The sequence below is a fragment of the Lutjanus erythropterus genome, chromosome 9, assembly GCF_056507025.1.
Source record: "Lutjanus erythropterus isolate fLutEry1 chromosome 9, fLutEry1.hap2, whole genome shotgun sequence".
In the NCBI taxonomy this organism is placed as follows: Eukaryota; Metazoa; Chordata; class Actinopteri; order Lutjaniformes; family Lutjanidae; genus Lutjanus; species Lutjanus erythropterus.
In genome coordinates this window covers 20,711,972-20,732,887 of record NC_139325.1, presented here as the reverse complement: position 1 = coordinate 20,732,887, position 20,916 = coordinate 20,711,972, and the positions used below count along the sequence as shown (strand labels likewise).

Sequence of the window (20,916 nt, the reverse complement as noted above, 5' to 3'; positions counted from 1 at the left end):
CACCAGACCTATTTGACAAAATCACTAATTTTACCTTACAGAACATAGGCTTCTCTGTTTCTTTGTCTTGTTATAGTAATAAAAACTGTGTAAACCTTATTTGTACAGCACTTTTCAAAACAAAGTTAGACAAATCAGACGGTTTAATAATTATTGGAGTGGTTTTCAGACTTTTTATGCACAAGGCACACCAAAGAGCAAGGCACACCTGTATTTATACTCATGTAAAATAGCCTCCAAGCCAATCAGAGGCAGAGTTATACACCATCTGGTGACTGTGAATTTGCCTCTGTATTGGGACATGCATAAGAACAAAGTAAATGAAATTAAAGTACATTAAAAATTCAGCCATAACTTTTTGTATTGTTTTATGTTGTAATAATGTATGGTTGTCACAAAGTTGTACATTTCAATTTTGGGTTACAGCTAATGTCTAATACTTTTTATATGCTTACTTAAACGTATTATGTATGTAAGACCCTAAATTACATAGTTAGAAGACTATTGTGGATTTGAGCTTCCAGTGTTTTGAAACAAATTCTCCACAGTATCAGTTTGTAACTAGTAGCAGTAAATCCAAATGTCACATCCACTGAAGAGGGTCCTCAGCAGTCTGTAATGAAGTCTATCTGTGATACTGTCATCAGGTGGACTTTGACCAACTACAAGACAATCTGTCTCAGATGGAGCGAAGGTGCAAAGCATCATGGGATCACCTCAAGGTCATTGCGAAACATGAGATGAAACCAGCATTGAAACAGAAAATGTCAGATTTCCTCAAAGACTGTGCAGAGAGAATCATCATTCTGAAGATTGTACATCGAAGGATAATCAACAGGTATGTGCAGGTGTAGATCAAATGATGGATCAGATGAAACATTTCTTGGATTTTGGCAAAACTTCAAATATTGCCACGTTCATTACTTTCTGAGGCATTTTTAAACTTTATTTCCACCACCAAAGGCTCTCTGCACAGTGATGTGATGTTTCTCTACACATCTGCAGGTTTCATGCCTTTCTGCTGTTCCTGGGCCATCCGATATATGCAGTACGTGAGGTCAGCATTCATCGCTTTAGCAAGATCCTGAGTGAATTTGCCCTGGAGTATCGCACAACTAGAGAACGCGTGCTACAGCAGAAACAGAAGAGGGCCAACCACCGAGAGAGGAACAAGACCAGGGGAAAAATGATAACAGATGTAAGAGCTCTTCATCACGAGCAGCGAGTCACACGTACACTTTCTCCATTTCCTGATCCTCATCTTTGTTTAGTTTGTACTTTCTCAACTCTATGAAACAATATGAGCAATCCCTCGACGCTGGTTATATCTGTAATCTGGTTAAAGCGCCAAACGTGGCCATTTCTGACAGACGCAGCATACATTTGTCATGACATCAGCACAGTTCCTCGGCATTCACATGTATAGGTTACTGTAACAACAATCAGTGAGTTGTTTTTAGTGTATCTCATTCTGTAGCTGCAGCAGGCTAAGAAAGGCCAGAGCAAACACCTCCCTGTGTGATTAAAATCCCCTAAACCCTGAGGAGTCCGCTGCTCAGAGCGGACTCCACGGCGAGCCTTGGCAGAGGCCCCTCATGCTTCAAAAGGACCCTAATTCAATCACTGTGTGAAAATTCAAACCTTTGGATGTCCCTGAAGGAGAAATAATGAGGCCCACACCTTAACCACACGCTTACAAAGATGTTCAGCCGAATATGCTCTGCTGTTCCAGAGCTCGTACATATCTGCACTGGTTTTCTACATTAGTATAGAGGGGTGATAGAGGATCGATTTTAAGGTTTAAAGGAATCATTTTACATGGTGTGAATTATGCTTATTCACTTTCTTGCAGAGAGTTAGATGAGAAGATTGATACAACTCTCATCTGATTGTTCAAAATAAAGCTGGAACCAGCAGCCGGTTAGCTTAGCCTAGCATGAAGTTTTACACATACTTAAAGTATTGTCAGTTTTTTTCTACTACATAAAATGTGTCAATAAATACCCCTAGAACTCATAAATCTTGAACCTTTCACTTGTTTTAAAAAAGCTGGCTGCAAGTGGCTAAATGAGACTACACAGTTTGTTAAGGACATTGAATGTCACCATGCAGAGCACTGGTCACTCAGAGGTAGTGAAAGCTTTTCATTTTATTGCCATTGCATTTACCAAAATCATAAAAATCATAAAATTTGTTTTATTTTGTGAAGATTATCTGGCTTAACAAAACATGTAACTACTGTAAACTTTTGTTCAACAAAAATGTTGAACTGTTGCTTTAATGTTCACAACACAAATCTCGATTCAGTGTTTTTTTTTTTTTTTGATTTTCAATACTTGAGTGACATCAAGCTTTTCATACCACACAAAGCGAATATAAGCGTATATCTTTCCCGACTACTTTTTTAATTTCTGGACTGAAAACCAAAAAATTACAATTTGTGGGCACAAACAAAAAAGATGACCACATGTAGCCCAGTTATTTTTACAATTCAGACATTAGGAAGAGCACATATTGACATATATTGACAAGGATTACATGCTTCTTAATGATTTCCTTTGTAAAACCTATGAGATACTCATTAGTATGTTTATCAAGCAAAAAAACGTAAAGGCTGTTTCCTGAAAAACTGTCACTTTGTACATGAATAGCAGTATACTGTATTCACAACACACCTTTTGGCATACTTTTCTTCTTTTTCCTGTATTTCTTTAGAGTGAGGATGACGATGATAGTGAGGTAATTTTGTCCAAACAAGTGCATGCAGTCTCTGTTGTGACTAACATCCAACCAGACCTGTTGCAACTCTGAACAATAACTGGTGTGTTCAAAAGGACAAGTCATCGGTAATAAGACTGACAGGTTCTGTTTGTCTGTGACCTTTTCATGAATGAGGAAGCTTCGTGGTGATGACAAGCAGAGAAAAAGATGTGTTTGCATGATGTTGGCTGGAGCGTTGAGTGAATCTCACTAGGGGGAGTCGGTGCAGCACCTTCTTCCTGGTAGAAATGAATGGACCTCAGAGGGACTCAGAGCTGACCCCTTGAACCTGGCATGTCTGCATTGTTGCAACAGTCATCGGGATTTTTTGTGTGTCACAGAATAAACACACTTTAAATGTGTAACTGTCAAGTCTTTGAAATGACTAATTGCTCTTATTTAAAATGGAAAGTGCTGTGTCACTAGTGAAGACTAACCTGTATGACAAGTCTGATATTTAAAGATTTTCCTCCTGATTCTGTCCCAGAGCATGGACCCAAATTTCACCATCTCCTACTAATAAAATGTCAGGTATTGTAATCCTGTGTCCCCCTCCTCCTCCAGAGTGGTAAATTTGGCCCATCAGAAGCACAGGAGAGCCAGCCTCAGGGTATCCAGTATGCTGAGGATGCAGCTGAACATGAGAACATGAAGGCCGTACTGAAGAGCAGCCTGCAAGGCGGAGAGAGCGGGACGTCCACAGTGCCCGGCCTCCGCACACGCACCAGAGCCAGCAGCAGCAGAGGTCAGTCCCATAAACATGTTCTACTGTTACAGCCCCATACATAGCTCTTATATTCATATCATTATCCATCCATCCATCCCATCACTACACTGAGATTTCCTCTGTGGCTATAAATGCTTCAGAAGCACTTCAGTTAAAACTTCTAAGATAATATTTCACCAGAACTGGTATTTTTAGCCATGCCAGCTGCATGGTTCTAGTATGGAAGGACGAAGATTTTTTTGATTTTGCATTTTGAGAATATAGTCAAAATGTCTAGAATAAAGTTGAAATGGCAAGAATTAGGTTGACATAAGGTAACATATTCTTGGTTGCCTGAAGATGAATTTTATTGACTTTATTGATCCCCTGATTTTTCCTCCAGTGGCACAAGACATATACAGTTCTGTACATGGTCGTGTTCCCATCAGGATGAATTATAATAACTTTGGGGATCCTAAAACCTTTCCTACAGTGCCATCATCATATTTCAATTTGTCTAACACTTTTCTTTATGAGTGTGTTTACATGCACACTTGTTTCCTGAAACCTGGAAAAGACCTCATTCCAGTTTTGAGAAACCTGGATATACAGATGTATTTACCTGAAGTACTCTGGTAGCAGGTGAATGCATTATCTGGTTTCTACGCCATCTCATAATAGCTGAGATGGTGAAAAATCAGGACAATCAGCAGCCAAGTGGAAACCTGGATACCGTTATGATCATGAATAACCAGGTTTTCCATGTTCCATGTAAGCGCCATATCCTGAATATCATCAAAAACAGAAGGCTCAATTAGGTTATCAATGTGCATGTAAGCACACTCTATGACTCCTTCGTGTTTTAGTTAGAAAATGTCAGCATGCTAACTGTTAATCGAAGCTGCTGAACTTGTTAAACATCAGCATTTTCACATTTTATTGTGTGTAAGCTTGCTGGTGTTCGCTTCACAGAGCCGCTAACATGACTGCAGACGTCTTCATGATGTCTTAAACCCGTCATACATATCCCACAGGTTTTCTTATCCATTCTGGCCTTGTTGTTTCAGGGCGTGTTCCCCCATGGTGCGCTGCCAATGATGACCCAGTGAACTGCACAGATGATACAGCTGATGAGATCATGGAGAGGATTGTTAGGTCAGCCACTCAGGGGCCCTGCCAGCGGACGCAACCTCGGGAGAGGAGACGATCCCGAGCCAACCGAAAATCATGTGAGTCATGTCAACTGTCAAACAAGTGGCCAAATTTATTATCCTGCGCAAAGAAATACAATCAGCGGCGTGTGCAGTGTAATAATATACTGGTCATACTCATGACCTCTTACTTAGCCTTCTTTCTCTTCCTGTCTGCACAGTGAGGAGGACACTGAAGAACGGTTTGACAACAGAGGAGGCGAACGCTCTCGGCTTGTCCAGTGGTTCAGAGATGCAGGTGTGAGCTGGACATGAAGACATTTGGAAGCCTTTTTCACTGCCCCTCCAACACCCAAACCCAACCTAGCAACCCACTCCACTCTGGCTTGGCACTAAAATCCCCCCCCCCCCCCCCCGCTTCGATGAGTTGACCTCATCTTCATGCGTTTGGTTTGTGTCGGCTCGACACAAGTGCTTCCTGAAGAGAGTGGATAAACAAGATTTTATCCATGAACTGATGGACAGAGAGCATAAACAAACCACTAAGCTTTGCTGTTGCTGGATAAATGTCTGCATTCACAAGGCTTAATCACAATCATCCTTTGAAAGTGACACTGCATACAAACACCCACGCAGAAGTGTGTTTTTTAAGGACAGCCAAGGGCATGAGAAGAGTTGGCAGTACGTGTGTTTCAGCCTCTGTGGCCTTGACTGAACCCAAAGGGCTAGAAGTGTGGTACGAACACTAAACTCTCCACTGTGTGAGTTTAGCGCGAGCCCTGAAGCTTTAGTGACAAATTGAATTGGAAGAAATTTCATCTATTGAATAGATGGCTTTGTGCAGAAGGTTATTCTGTTATATACTACTGTGGTAGTTTTGTGTTTCTTTTCATTTTGCTCAAGAAGGTGCTCAAATAAGGAACAATTGCACTGGATGTAAAAGTTGGGTATCAATGGAATGTGAAATCCTCGACACTGATGAACCACTCTGACATCTGAATCTGAAAAATATACTCAACATTTTAACCAGCAAATGAACAGTAGCACAGTTTTTAATGTCTAAACAAAGAGGACAGATTCAAGGCAGACGTGTGTCTAAAGCTTTGTCAGGTGTCTGTTAGCTGACTGGAATTAAACATTTTTGTAAAGATCGCAGTCAACAGCTCAGTTAATGTGGGTACGACTGATTACACTACTAGTTTCAAGCATCATGCAATCATTTTTTCGCCTAAACAAATGTAGACAAGTTGCATTATGTGACCTATTCTCACAGTTGGAAACAGTTTGGCGCAGTGTTACAGGCGAGCAACCTTCTTTAGAGTTATGTGGTTTTATTTTCTAGAAACTATGAGCTGCACATTTCAGAGTGCCTTTCAGAGACAGTTATTTATTAAGATGTTTTCAGGGACATATACTCAAGAAAATGTTACTACAGATGTGCAGTCTGTAAGGGGGGAGGGAGAGGATAATATTGCAATGTACATCATTCACGAGCTGTGATTTATATTTAACCAGTGTTTTTAAACTTTGTCCTGGCAAAATTTCTGTTTTGTTTTTTTTTCCATGCAACGTCTTGGATCAAATAGTTTGTTATGAAGATAGCTTTAAAGTATTTATGACAACTTAGGGATTGGTTATGCACATTAGCTGGATCCTGTTGCCTTACTGTAGATTACGGACATGCATTGTTCCTCTCAAGTCGAGATCCTGACAGTTATAATAGACCAAGCCAAATTAATGTGTAGCTCAGCTGGCATCACTGGAGATCTCAGTTTGTCACTCACAGGACATAAAAGAGTATTCCTTCACTCTCTAACTATGAATGTGAACATCAGGGGTTACATAATTAGAATATGGACGCACATAAAATATCCATTATTTATCTATTGAAAACATGTAAATCTGTATTGAAGTGAATAAGAAGGAGCCTGCAGTTAAACTTTTTTTTATTATGTAGGTCTGTTTTTGAACTATTGATGAGCTCATTGTGCGATTAAAGGGATAGTTTACTTCAAGTGGGGTTGTATGAGGTACCAGTAACTACCTGCAGTAGATGGCAGTGAGCACGCCCCAAGTTTGGAGAAGCAGAGACGAGTACCAGCACAGAAGCTAAAAAATGAACTGCTGTAGACAAGGTCAGCGACAAAAGTTATTTTAGCCACTTAAAAAAGGTTGACCTGAAAAAGTTATTATTGGTTTAAGTCTATGCTGTACTTAGAATATTTTCACCTCTGTACTTTCCAATCAGACAGCCTTTTCCAACAGGAAACCAGCGTTATATAAGCCAAATGTCTTCTGTCTCCAAACCCACCAAACTCCATAGGTGAAATCAGTTATTTTACCCTGCAGAATACAGGAGTTGCAGGTCAACCACTGCCTCAATCTGTTAGTTTGTTTGCTTTATTGTGTGACTTCAGTGTTATGAAATGATAGTTCGGGTTTCCCAAAGTCACACAAAAACACAAGACAAACTAGCAGATCAAGGCAGCAGTAGACCACCTACTCCCTTGTTCTGTGAGGTAAAATTTCCGATTTTGTCCATGGAGGTTGGTTGTTTTGGAGAGACTGATATTTGGCTTATATAACGGCTGTTTCCTGTGACAGCAAAGTAAATCTGCGAGAATTTTATAGTATAGCATAACATAACTTAAACATATTTTTAGATGCACCATTTTGTAATTGGCTAATATACCTCTTGGTGCTTTTGTGCTGGTGCTCTCCGCTTCTCCACATTGGGGGTATGCCGACCACCATCGACTCTTGGTAAATACAATGACTATCAATAAGCACCTCATACAACACTACATCAAATAATCCAAACTATTCCTTCAATTAATTTGGAATGGCCTTGGCTAGACTTATAACACGCATAACTTCAGTTTATATCATGGAAAGGTTGCAAATTTTCACTGTGATGGAAACATAGCCATTGAGAGAAACAAGAATCTAGTGCAACATCACGATAAAGCTACATAAAATCACACCAGCAGTACGTTTTTGTTTTGTTTAGAATTTACTGAAACCTATTCAGCACCTTAGACTCAATGTGTAGCATGCAACTAAGTAGTTACGGGGTTAAGAGCTCATTGTGTTTCACAGATTGTACTGATTTGTGTCAAAACAAGACAGAATAGATGTGTAAAGTTAATATAGGGGGAATGCTGTAAAATGATGTACATGTCATGACAATGTCTTTTATGTTCTTCTGTTTTTTTGTTTTTGTTTTTTTTGCTCCATGTGTAGAATAGTGTATTATAGACTAAAAGCAGTATTATTCTAAATATAATTTAAGCAAACCAAGCCATGCATGGTTTAAAAAGGTGTCACTTCTGCTTGATACAAAGGGAGGTTCACTTTGGTTCTCAGAGCTGTAGGGTTCATGTGCGTGTTATTAAACCTTTTTACTTCACTTGGAATGTTAAGTGAACAAATGTGGTGAAATGCACCATGACAAAATTCACCAGCTAGTCCTGTGGAATCCCTTAGAAGCCTTTTGATTTCATTGCACTCAACATTTTCTTCTTTTAATTTAACATTAGCCCCACAACACACATTGCTGCCTGTGCCATAACATCACTGTGGAACTTGGACACAAGTGCTATACAACCAAGGCTTCTATTGCGTCTATGCCCACAGCAAAAACTATGTAACAACTACAATAAAAAGGCTCATTAAAACACCTTTTGACCCTGTTTTTAATCATCTTTCAGTTGTGTTGTTTTGTGTGAATGCAGATGTGTCCTAGGCCACACTGAAAGACCGCCTACTTAAGTGACGTCCTGTAAGTACATCATTTGTTTCATAATGCAAATTATATGTAGGGACTCTCCCAGCAGATTTTAAGACATGAGTTTCACCAGACTCCTTTGAAGATTTGCGCTATTTTGAGAGTTGTTGAGGAGAAAATTTTTAAACTTTGTCAAAGGCTGTCTATGACAAATTCTGAATTATTTGAGCCTTCTTGTAAATTTGTCAAATGTTACATTAATTAATGTTTTTCATAGAGGAAAAAATAGTGTCCAGTTGTCTCAGTGGGCCATTGGTGTACTATGGCAAATTCTTGATAAATCGTGCCTTATTGTAAAAATTCAGCATTATTGCAATATATTGTTTCATTCCTTGTAAAAACACATTATGTTGCTGTGCAGAGCAGACAGGAGAGAGCCTCTGTGGTGTACCTGGATGCATGTTTTTACACTCTGACTCTAAGGCTTTTCTTTGTCATCTGTGCTGTGAAAATATCAGATTTATGCACAGTCGAAAAAAGTAAAAATATGCATCATCCTGGTCATATAAAATCTCCACCGACCACAGAGCTTATCTCACACCAGGCTGCTTACAGTGCAGGTAAAAATCCAGGATGTATCTGGAGATGCATTTTATCGCCAGGTGTGAACATGTACTCAAAGCTGTTCACTTTTGGTAGGATCGCCAAGGACGCATGTTAATACAAGGCCTGAACAGGACCTGAGCTTCCACCAGGGAAGAATAAAAGTCACATCTTACACTTTAAAGGAAACAAAAAGAGAACAGAAAAAACTTAAGCCTCTTTATTTTCAGTCCACACAACCCATGCTTCAAGTCACTTTATGTTCAAGAGCGTTTAGAGGTCGATGACAATCTTGCCAATACAGCTCATCTGGTGTTACACATGGCCATCGAACAGACCTCATTTGGTCTTGTTTAAAATTCCTATGTCCACAGGTGTTATGGATCTATATGTGATTATGATTTGCTTTTAATAAATTGCAGAGACATAACAATGAACAAGACAGCTACCTAAAAAAGAGGGGGGGAAAGGTAGGAAAATACAACTGAGCATCAAAAAAAAAGCACAAAAAATAAAAATCAGCTGAAACAGTCTCAGCAAATCCAGTGCAACCCAAGACATGTTCTGCTTTATACTAGCTGAAAACTAAAAACAAGGGCACATATTAAGAATTATATAATTTGTATCTCCTGATCATAATTCAAATTTATCAATGTACACTTTCCCTGAACAATTACTTTTGCACAGTACCTCAGAATTGTATAGATAAATTACAAAATGGAGTATTCCCTTTCCACCAGACATGATTTACTTTGTAAAACCCCTGAATGACTGACAGGCAGAAAGCTCTTATGCACTTTACATTTTATATTGCTACATTTTTTAACAAAGATTAACAAAGGGATTTTCAGTTTTGCATATTTTCTTAGGATTTTTTTGTGGTTTGGTGTGCGCCTGCACCAATAAAGTCAAATTATCTTGGAAATAGCACCAAAAGACAAACGCCCGACTACTTACAGGCCAGGCGTTCATTGAAAGTATGTTTTAGAAATAGTACATAGCAAGTGTGCAGTGCAGTTTAATCGTTAACCACAAAGTGATTAGATTTATAAAATGGCAAAGAAGTAAACAACACTAACTGTATATTACCAGACACATAAAGCTGATCCTCGATCGACACAGACAAGTTGGACCTGACCATTTCAACCGCTGACTTGTCCTCTATCTCAGGGTCACGGTTAAGATTTAATCTTCTGCGATGGATAGTAAACTCAGAGCTGTTGTTGGACACAGTGCCTGGTGACTGTTGGTAAAATATTACACTTTTAGATCTGGTTTGAATTAGAAATTATACAAAGAAGACTCTGTCTTTAATGTCTACACACGATTCAGGTCGCCTTCCTCTTAAAAACAGGTTTTAGGGACAAGTTCAGTTGAGTTCAGTCAACAACTGAAGCTTAATGTTTGAGGTGTCTAAAAAGCTTATATAAAAATGTATACCCAAATTATAGCTCCTGTGAGGGAAATATGTAAATGTTTACATTTTTAAAAATACCTTTTTTAAAACCATAGTTACTCATGAAGTTATCTGAACATATAGCACCAGCTTGTAGATCATGCCAAGCCTTGGGTTTGGTCTAAAGAGCAAATCTGTGCTGCACTAAGAAAGTGTAACCCAGACAGCAGTGAGACAAATTGACAAATCTTCAAAGAACTTAAAGTGCCACTCCAGTCCCACTCCAGCTTCCCAGACTTCAGCTATCTAAACCTAACCACAGTACACGTTTTCCTATCTAAGACAACTGATGGGGAGCTTCAAGCATTTCCATGAGGAAAGTGTCAATAGGCGTGTCACCGATCAGCTTGAAGAAGAAGAGATGCTCCAAGCACTTCAAGCCGATGGATCGCAGTGCTGGCAGTCGAAGGAGGAGCTTAGCAAACCTGTGTGGAGAAAAGGAGATAGCATTTAAGTTTGAAAAATTAACAATGCACCAATCATGGTTCACTCTGACATCTGACATAGTGATAATGATGCAGCTGGGCTCAACAATTGCCTGTTTGCCCAGGGAAAGTAAAATGCCACATCGGGGAGGTAAATCTTGCAACTCACTTGCCTGACTAGGCAAACGATAAAAAACACATTAATGTTGAACCCTGTGCACTTGAGTGAAAAACAAGACTATGCAGAGATCCTTTACCTTCCCTGCTGCTCAGGGTATCTCTGTTTGCAGTAGGCTTCCAAAGATGCATAGACCTTTTCTCTAAGGAGCTCCACCTCACTGGTGTTGGAGAGCCCCTTAGCATCTGCAAGAAAATACGAAACATATTTTCATTAGGGCCAGGACACATCCTACTTTGTAAAATGGAAAAAAAAAAAAAAAAAAAAAGTCTTGTGCAGGTACCTGGGTTGAAGAGGACGATGGCTCGGAGGCAGCCCAGCTCTGTTTTGTCCATTTGCATATCTCTCATTTTATTGACGAGTTCGGTGAGGACTCTAAATGATGACAGATTTTGCACAGATTTTTGTTCCAGGTTCCAGAGGGTAAAATTCAATGAGCATTTTAATTTTATTGACTGAAAGGCAGTCTTTAATATTACAAAAGAGTAAAATTACCTGTCAAATATGGCACCAACCTCTGCACTCTGCACACTCTCCCTGTGATAAATAAAACCAGTTATTATGCAGAAACTACACGTGTAACATTAAACAAAGACCATGTATATTTCAGATTGTCAGCAAATTTTGTCTCCATAGATGTACAAGGGTGTTTATTATCAGCAAGTTAAACTTTTTGTTGCCACCATTTTAAATGTAAGGCCAATTTTGCAATTAAAGGACATGTCAAATGTGAAGATATAGGCGTACCCTTCTGAGTAAATAGGAAATGAAATGAAATTCACTGATTGAGTTTAAGAACATTTGTCTGAATAAGTTTATTCGTGTGGAAAAAAATACATTGGTCCTTCATGGTTTTAGTCACCACAATTGTCCTTTAAATCAGAGTCTGAAATTAGGCAATATGAAGGTATATTTCTCACTTTCTATGCTGAAACACATTTAGACTGTATTATTATTGTAGTTCTCTTTTTTTATAGTTTATACATGTTTTTTTTTAAATAAAGAGATAAATACCATCCTGTCTCATCTGGCCTGTAGACAGTCTGTAGTCATCATGAATTTTATCAAATTTCTTTCTTCAGTTCAGGTTGACAGGTGCAATGACATGAATGACACTCGCTTTAAAATACTGGAGATTTACAACTAAACTGAAGCACTGGATTAAGGGTTACAATTATGGAAAAAGAAAACCTACAGAAAAGTTTGCCGAGACAAATTGAAAAAACCTTAAAGACTGCAACAGTATAACAAATGCATCCGAATTCAACACATGCTGATTTCACCAAAAATTACATGCAGTTTACAAGTGGAGAGAATTTTAGACCATGCTTACAGCATTGAACAGAAATTATTCAATAAATATTTCAGACCTTCCCAAATGTAAGTTAATAAATATGTATTACTTTTTAATGCCTTTCATTAGTAAATGTGAATTTTATAACATTTTAAAGCTTTTTAAGGACCTCAGCCACCCTGTATACCTGTCAAAAATGGCTCCAACTCCTGCGCTGTGTGCATTGTCTCGCTGCAGCTCAGAGGCCAGGAGAACCCCATCCTTCAAAGCAATGGAGCGATGGGAGAATGAGGCAATGAGGAGCTCATTCCACCCTGAGAAATGAAATACAATTAAACACTGGTAAGTGAAAAAAACAAAACAAAACACTAATTCTGGAGGCGGAATTGCAGCCACAATGAATAGCTGTTTTAAAGAGGAATGAATGTGAATTGTGTATAAAATTCCCTCCTGAGGTTGAAAGCCTTTGAGACATCACAAAACACATAATAATAGACACCTAACAACAGTGACTACAACATCAGGTGACTCTGCCCACATGTCTGCTGAACTAGTTCTTGATTATCCACTGTCTGAAGCTACTGTTATCACAGTGCAAGGCTCACATTCTTCTGTAACCCTCCCACTACAGCTGCGTATATTTTTGTTTCAAAATAAAACTGGACAAAATTGGCATCTTCAAAAACATTTTATTGTGTATTAACTTAGATTTGTTTATATTGTTATCTATTGTTGAATTTATGCATGCACAAAGACCAACTTCAGGCCATCTATAACATTAGCAAAATCTGGAGGTTTCACAGATGTTATTATTCAAGTTGTTTTGTAGTTAGTTAAAGGCAGTAAAATGTAAATTTACATGCTTTTTCTGGCTCTGCTGGCAAATCTGTTTAGAATGCAGTAATAACATAACAATTCCTTGTGTTTTAATATTTTTGTGGTTCTTTTTCAATAAAATTCATTAGGCAAGTTTAGATAGCAGTGCCATTGCATAAGACAGCTTTTATGCTGAAAAAATGAAAACAAACAAGTGTCCTTGTTGGCCTTGTTACTCTCTCTTAGTACTTAGGATAGTACTTTCTAACACTGAAACATTCATAATCTGCCCCTGATAAACTTGGGTCCGATCTCTGTGTTCTGTGTTGATTTTGAAGGTGCTCAATCGTACCTGCACGGAGAAGGATGACCTGGTCATCAAGGGGCAGTTCAGAGAAATGAGGAATTCTTTTTGCCCACTCCACCAAGGCAAACAGTTGTTTGTCTGCAGTCTGACAGATGTTGGTAACGGCATCATGGGGCTGAAACCAAACAATACGTCAGTCTTACTGGTTGTACATCCAACACAAATCCCTCCAGCTACAGTAAGAGTATTCTTTAAAGTTTTTAATTAGGTTATTTTAAATACTTCAGGCCCAAACCCATCATGCTAGCCTTATAAACAGATATAAATGCATTGATTCTCATATTTATTGATATGCTGTAACCACTCACAGAGTTTCCTGCAGAGCCACCATCAGAGTGAAGCTCGGTCTTCTGCTCCACAGCAGTCTCTGCCTCTAAAATCTTCTCCACAGGCATCTCCTCATTGACCCCAACACTGAACTCCAGCTCTCCTTCACGCTCTCGGTTCCTCTGGCGCTCTTCCTGGACCGCTACATCAGACAAAACATAAGCAGACACAGTCGGGGTGGGGGGTTGGAGGAGGGGATGATGTTAAATATTTAAGAATGAAAAGATTCTGAGGAAAAGAAAAATGTAAACTAATGAATGTATGGGTTAAAGAATGATATTATGCAAACTACCACCCTGCCAACTTGCAGGGTTTATGCTGCATTGAGAAAGTACTTTTCAAATTTTAATCTGACTTGGCTAAAATGTTATGATGTCAGTAACAGCACAAATTTATTTCAGAGTGTTGAATTGGTTGAACTGCTGAAATGTAGGCCTGGCAATCCCTGCATTTTGATTCAGGGTGCTGAGAAATGAACAAGAAATGTTTCTCAATGCATCTTTGTACATACTGCTTTTTGAGTTCCATACTTTTTCTACTGTATAGTACATTCACAGCTGCATAATTCATATCCATCATGACACAAGTCAGATGAATTTACTTCCATTATCAACATAAGTTTAGTAACTGGCAGGCTGAAGTTACATGCATGAGCTTGTTATTAACATGCCCTCGAGTTAGCTTACATGCATTAGTTTAATGTTTCACAATCAAAAACTGAACCATTAAAGACAGAATCACAGTGCATCTAGTAATCTATTTGTTTTTTCCCTCTCCTTCTGAAATGGCAGCATGACTCCAGAGTGTTGCTGTCCAACAAGCATGACACACCATAAGGACAACTGAGGAACCTAGAGACTAGCATGTGAAGTTAAATTAATAGCAGTTTTAAAAAATTAGTCTATGTTATCTACAATAATCCAAAATGAGACTAATATCTCAGTGAGGTGGAAGAACAGAAGCTGTTGTCTAATCTAAAAGTAAAAAAAAAATAGTACCATATATTCTGACTTCCCTCAATCAAATCAGGGGGAAAAACAAACAAAAAACCAACAGAACTGCCTAAATCTCTTTGAAAACACTGACACTACTACTTTCAGCTGCTCCCCATTAGGGGTCGCCACAGCCGATCAACTGTTCACAGTGGAGCATCTGTGTCCTGATGGCAAACCCCGGCATGGGAATCTGATTTTATGATCTGCATATTTGATTTGGCATAGGCTTTTTGCACCGGATGCCCTTCCTGACATAAACCTCCTAATTTATCTGAGCTTGGGACTGGCAGTTAGGAATGCACTGCTTGTGCATCCCCAGTGGCTGGGGAGCAACCCGGGGTTCAGTGTCTTGTCCAAGGAGATCAGTAAATAAACTTGCTCTACATCTTGAGCCACAGCTGCCCCCATAAAATGAAAATACTGACACTGTAGCATATAATCTACCCATCTCACTGACAGATCAGACACTAGTAAAGAACTTAAACCTCTCATAGTACATGTACCCCATATACTGTGTACATTTAGGATACCTGAAACTGACTCTGTGGCCTATGAAGGGCCTAACTAGAATGTGATCCAATATATTGTTTGCTGCTTTAACACCAGGCCACTCCATCAGATTTTAAATACAGTTACTAACAACTTACAGCTGTCTAACTTATTTTTAAATAAAGTAGTCAATCATCACAAGGAAATACACTGTGATCATTGCTCTCCATCATTTCTGGGTACATTTTTCACGTATAAAACCCACAGTCAATAATTTTGCATGTCTAACACAACAGGCTAATTCTCTAAATAACATCAATACAATTTCTTTAAGATTTCAATTTCATACTCATCCATCCCTCATCTTTTCCATCTTCTTTTATCCACTTTACATGTTTGATCACTATTGAAAGATGGAGAAAGGGCAGAATAGGAGAAAATGAAGAGAAGAGATGGAGAGGGGTTAGTTATATAAACCAGCCCCAATCACCCGTCTCTACCCTTTAGCTTATGTAATCTAGTATCCGCCCTCACCAATGCCAGAAATACTGTCCTAATCCAATATTACTTAATCAATTTAATTGGGCTTCCTTTGGCATAATTACTTAATTTAAGAAATCTAACTGACCGCCAATGTTTACATTAGTCTAAAAATAAATATTTAACTCTATGTTGCAGAAAATTCCAGTGTGTGACACTTTTGTATAGTTGCATGTAAGATAACTCGCAAAAAATGTTTTCCTAAACTTTAATTAGCCAAACAGGCTCTCAAAATGAACTTAAACCTCTAATATAACCCTGTTTTTTTGCATACCTTCCCTCTTCATGCCCATGGCCAGGCACTTCTGGTAGCGGCAGTACTGGCAGCGATTGCGCTGGCGTTTGTCCACCAAACACTCTTTGTTATCCCTGCAGGTATAGCTCAGGTCTTTGCGCACAGTTCGTTTGAAGAAACCTTTGCAACCCTCACAGCTGTACACTCCATAATGCTTGCCTGTGAATTACACAAATTCAAATAAGTACAGTTAGTGGGTGGTGGGCCAATCAAAGACAATCACAGTGAAGGAAACAGTTTATATTTTCATTAGCAACAGTGGCTGATAGCCATTTTGTTCAAATGTTGAGGAAAAACAGGCAAGAACACCTGACAGTAAGTGATGGGGCCATGAAATAAAACAGTCCCCAGCTGATGTTTCACTTCTACTAATCCTGCTCTTCGTGCACTCACTCACCAGAAGAGCGGTCTCCGCAGATGACACACAAGCGTTTCTGAGACATCATTAGCCCAGGGCTATGAGCTGGCATGGGCCTCAGGCCAAATGGAGGCTTGACATCTTCTGAGCTGCTGATTGAATGCATCCCTGATATGGGTGCTGAAGAGGAGATCTGGATACACAGTGCAACAAAAAAAGAATAATTAAAACATGTTAACCTCCTTGGTTTATTATGTATAATGGTCATCGACAACACTGCTTTTTGTTTGTTTGACTAATTGGTGACTGTATTTGATACCTGTCCAGAATGCCTATAAAAGCTTATCCAGATAATTCTTTGTGCTATACATATGCAGTGCAGTGTACCCTAAACCAGTGTGCATAGCCTTTATCCTATGTAAGCAAACACAAGTACCCAAAAACAACAGCACACTAATTTCTTAAATACATAAATGAAGTGCACCGTGACATCAGTTCACAAAATCTATTGGCTGTCAGTTACCTGACTGTTGCTGATGGGTCCAAATCCCAGCGATGGTGAGACCACTGGGGAGTTAAGTGAGGGACTGATTACTGAGAAAGGAGAACCCAAGATGTTAGTGGGGCTGTTGGAGGCTGAACTGTTGGGTTGCTGTGAGGTCATGGCTAGTAAGCTACCCAGTGGAGAGGATGCTGTCCCGTCTGAAGGATATCAATCTGAGGATGACATAAAAGGACATCATTAGCTCTACAAAGTTTTTTGTTGTTGTTGTTTTTTTTAACTTTCTTCAACTACACTGTCTCTGCAGTAACTGGCTGTCATTGCAGGTAGAACTAAACACAATTACTTGATTGATCATGATCAAAATTTTAATTGTACATAGGACTGCAAAATTAGTCAAATTATTATCAAAATCACAATATGGCTAAATGCAATATCCAAATCCTAAAACAAAGATGCCCAAAAAAAATAAAAAATAAAAAAATCAGCCAGTACTGACTAATAATCACATACTTCTCATTGTTGATACTGATAGCATAACACAGAACTTCACATTTTGGCATCTCAAAAATAAGTTCATATAAGCTGTAGTTTGTGGACACCTGAGGATAAAAAAATGGTGGATGATTGATGGATAACTGGATGGAAGATGGATAATTAAATGTTCCACAGGTCTGACTGGACCAGATATAACTGATATCACTATTACAACAAAAGCAAAGAATAGTTCTAAAGTAAATCAAAAAACTTTACAAATACAATTTGTCTTTTAGAGAACATTCTGAACAAGAATTTAAAATAAATGCTTTGCCAATACTAGCCAACATTCTTCACCTAAAATATTAACTGTAGTCCATGGCAAGACACAAGTTTTTTTTGGATCCCATTTCAACTGTGCTACAAATTACACATTTGATGCTGGTCAATTTATAAGATATACTTTCATGTCAAGGCAGTCGCACTTTGTCATAAAACTGCTTAAGTGTTAGACCGTGAAGAAATGTAAGTAGAAAGACTACACATCCAGATGTCACGCAAGTGACATCATGATTTTCTCCCTCCAAAGCTAACTTTAGCCGCTGAAGCTATGGTGCCTGTGTGTTTTCATACTGGGATGTAGTCACACAACAGTGGGTCTTATTTGTTCTTTCTCTTCACGGCTGATAAAAGGACCAAGAGCCACTGGATAAAACACTTCAGGTAAGATAAATTTACGAGGGGCAGCGAGATTGGTATTGATGACATATATTGTGTGAAATGAGAGATGTAGCTCATTGAGTGGTTTCACACAAAATTTAACTAAACTACAGCAAACCTACCACAAACTGAGACTTTCTTGATTTGGAAAATTATGTTTTAAATTGTAATTCATGGCACAGTTCTAGTGTAACCAAAAAAAAATCATTTGTCTCTCGCCATAGCCTACCATTTCATATTTTTTTCCAAATTAAGGTTCCCATGGGGCGTGACTCTATCAAATAAAAAAAATTGACAAAACAGTGTTATAATGAGGTACTTTAGTGCTGCAGAGATGCTTTGACCTTGTTTGTCTGCAACCAATGTCACATAGTCATTATTTTAATAGTTGTTGGATTTTTTTTCTTTTTTAGGGAAAATGAAAATGATGAAGGAAACTGCTCATTCCCATTAATCATGAATCATATCGCAATATCTATCATAATCCCAATCAGATTTTTTTTACCAATCAATTAATGTTAACTAGTTTGATAATCGTTGAATTGTTACTTTATTTTACAATGAAAGCTGCCAAATACTAGTAGCAATCACTTTGACTCAGAGTTAAAAACTCTCTATTTTATATAATTATACATGGAATATCTTTGGATTTGGGACAGTAAGACGGGTATATAATTGTAACGACTTGCACTGAGGATGGAGATTTTTACACTTTTCTGACATTATAAAGACCAATCGATTAACCGTGAGAATAATGTAGCCCTAGTTGCAAGACACGTTAATGTTGCCTATTAAGTGTTCTAATAACTAGCTAATTTTAGCCAGGCTCTCCATTAAATACAATACCCCAATACAAACCTATCACGTATTAACTGTCACACAAAAGGAGAGATTTAATGGACGAATATAGCTGGAATTACAACGTTTATTACCTCAATGTACAAATTGCTTTATATGAACTGGCCCAAAAACTGGTAAAAGGAAAACACGCATTGAGACCAAACAACGTTTTAAGAGATAATCTTTGTTCAAACTCGACTTACTATAAAGTACATTGAACATTTGCTTTCAGTGTTTGTTACTAACATTAGCTGGCCCCTGTTGGCACTGCAATAACGTTAGACTACATACACGTTTGCTAAATGTTGCTAACGATACGCAGCAACGTTGACATTAACGTGGAGAACAGCAAGTTCATATAAAACAAAAACCGTAAACATTAGTGCCATTAACTATGAGTGTATTCAGGGATATGTATTAATGTCTGTATAATCTATTACTGATCGTAACATAAATAAAGCCTTGCGTTTAGTTTTACTGTTAGCTAGCTGCGGATCCATAAACGCTCGAGATCCTGGCTAATGTTCCAGCTAACATAAACTAGCATTGGCTGCCGTACGTGTGACTATTATTTCCCTCCTATAAGTTTAGCAAAACTACATTATGAACATACCCCGTTATTCATCAAGAAATGTGGAGCTTGGTACCTCGACGGTCATCGAACCAATCAATAAATCCGCACAGCTAGCTAGCGCAGTGTTTTCTAGCTAGCTACGATTAGCCTCTTAGCTGCAATTACGGCTAACTTAGCTAATGTACCTAGCATTAGGCTAACGCACGGTTCAGTCTGAAGAAGCAGTTGTTGACAAAATAGCTCATGGTCGTTTGAAGGTTGGAATTACTTACCAGACACACCTTCGACGCATTGTTGGAAACTACTTCACTGTACTTGTTGTAATTAGACAAGCGGCAGACAGCGGGCCGACACTCAGATGCAGTTTACTTCAACTTGACGCTGTTGTTGTTTACAGGCCATGGTGGCTCAGTGCCAGTATCCCTTGAGCCAAAATGTCTCATGGGACCACCCATAACAGTACTGTCATATGACACTCCTGCAGCATGATTTCTAATTTAATCAGGCTGATTTTGGTTCATTGTTTCATAATTCTGCGCGAGATGTGAACAAATGCATGAATATTATGGTAAATTACACTTAAGTAGTTTGTTACAACCGTCCCACAATACATACTGTTATTAAATTGAGTAAATGACCCTCCAAAAATAACTACTATTCATACACACCAGCTGTTCAATGCACAAAACACTGTCAGAGTGGGGCAGGGATAGTCATCTTGCTTTACCCAGGGATCACTTTTGCAAAAATAACAGGCTAGGGACCAGTTAATATACAAATATTAATAATGAAAACTTTAAATTAAAAGGTCTGTAACTCATCTCTTTGAAATTATTTATTTTCCAGTTGACTGGCTTATTACCTTATTAACTAAATTAACTTGCAAAGATTGGCAGATTTGTTTTTACTTCGTTTGATTATTGCAACTGCATTTTAGTTGCTTTGATAACATTTGAAAGACTTTAAGCGTCATTAAACATCGCTGGGACATCTTCCATTATGCAATCGCTGAAATGTTTGAACACTAAAGATATGTAATGGAATCAGGATGTTTTACAGTTTTAAATTACAATGTTTTGTCCAAAATAATTTCAGGGCAATGAAACAGTAATCTTTCACTGGTATTTATAATAATTAGAAATAATTATAAAAAACACAAATGGAGCAAAATTTATGTATCAAACCTAAAAAGAGAAAAGGAGTCCAATATACACAAAATTCTATAAAGCTAACAAATAAAAACAGTCTGCATTATGTTCTCTCAGTTTTCCTATTGGTGCATATCAGACAACATATATGCTGATACCGATCCATAT

At 38.3% G+C, this 20,916-nt stretch overlaps 2 protein-coding genes across 6 annotated transcripts in view; one reads left to right on the top strand and one right to left on the bottom strand.

Annotated features, from left to right (window-relative positions):
- fhod3b (formin homology 2 domain containing 3b) overlaps positions 1-5,854 on the top strand; it is a 125,528-nt gene extending 119,674 nt beyond the window's left edge. For 2 of the 3 annotated variants that reach the window (XM_084726501.1, XM_084726500.1), the window contains 5 exons: positions 648-838; positions 1,006-1,198; positions 3,325-3,505; positions 4,534-4,695; positions 4,839-5,854. In XM_084726501.1, coding sequence (XP_084582627.1) covers positions 648-838; positions 1,006-1,198; positions 3,325-3,505; positions 4,534-4,695; positions 4,839-4,921 — 810 coding nt within the window. In that variant the 3' untranslated portion in view covers positions 4,922-5,854. Of the gene's footprint in view, positions 1-647; positions 839-1,005; positions 1,199-2,715; positions 2,740-3,324; positions 3,506-4,533; positions 4,696-4,838 lie in introns of all 3 variants that reach the window. The other variant, XM_084726499.1, reaches the window with a different exon arrangement.
- A 3,298-nt stretch (positions 5,855-9,152) lies between these two features.
- On the bottom strand, positions 9,153-20,032 carry LOC146321369 (retinoic acid receptor RXR-beta-A-like). Of its 3 annotated transcripts, none has more exons than XM_084726495.1 (12): positions 19,873-20,032; positions 17,011-17,204; positions 16,527-16,680; positions 16,109-16,288; positions 15,644-15,697; positions 13,792-13,952; positions 13,469-13,598; positions 12,488-12,614; positions 11,502-11,543; positions 11,290-11,381; positions 11,086-11,191; positions 9,153-10,828 (listed from the first exon to the last, which is right to left on the bottom strand). In XM_084726495.1, exons 2-12 carry the CDS (start codon positions 17,149-17,151, stop codon positions 10,681-10,683), a joined length of 1,335 nt encoding a protein of 444 aa, XP_084582621.1. In that variant the 5' UTR covers positions 17,152-17,204; positions 19,873-20,032; the 3' UTR covers positions 9,153-10,680. The 3 variants fall into 3 exon arrangements, with proteins under 3 accessions (XP_084582621.1, XP_084582622.1, XP_084582623.1); XM_084726496.1 differs by lacking the exon at positions 19,873-20,032 and adding an exon at positions 19,640-19,762; XM_084726497.1 differs by lacking the exon at positions 15,644-15,697.
- Between the last annotated feature and the right edge of the window lie 884 nt (positions 20,033-20,916).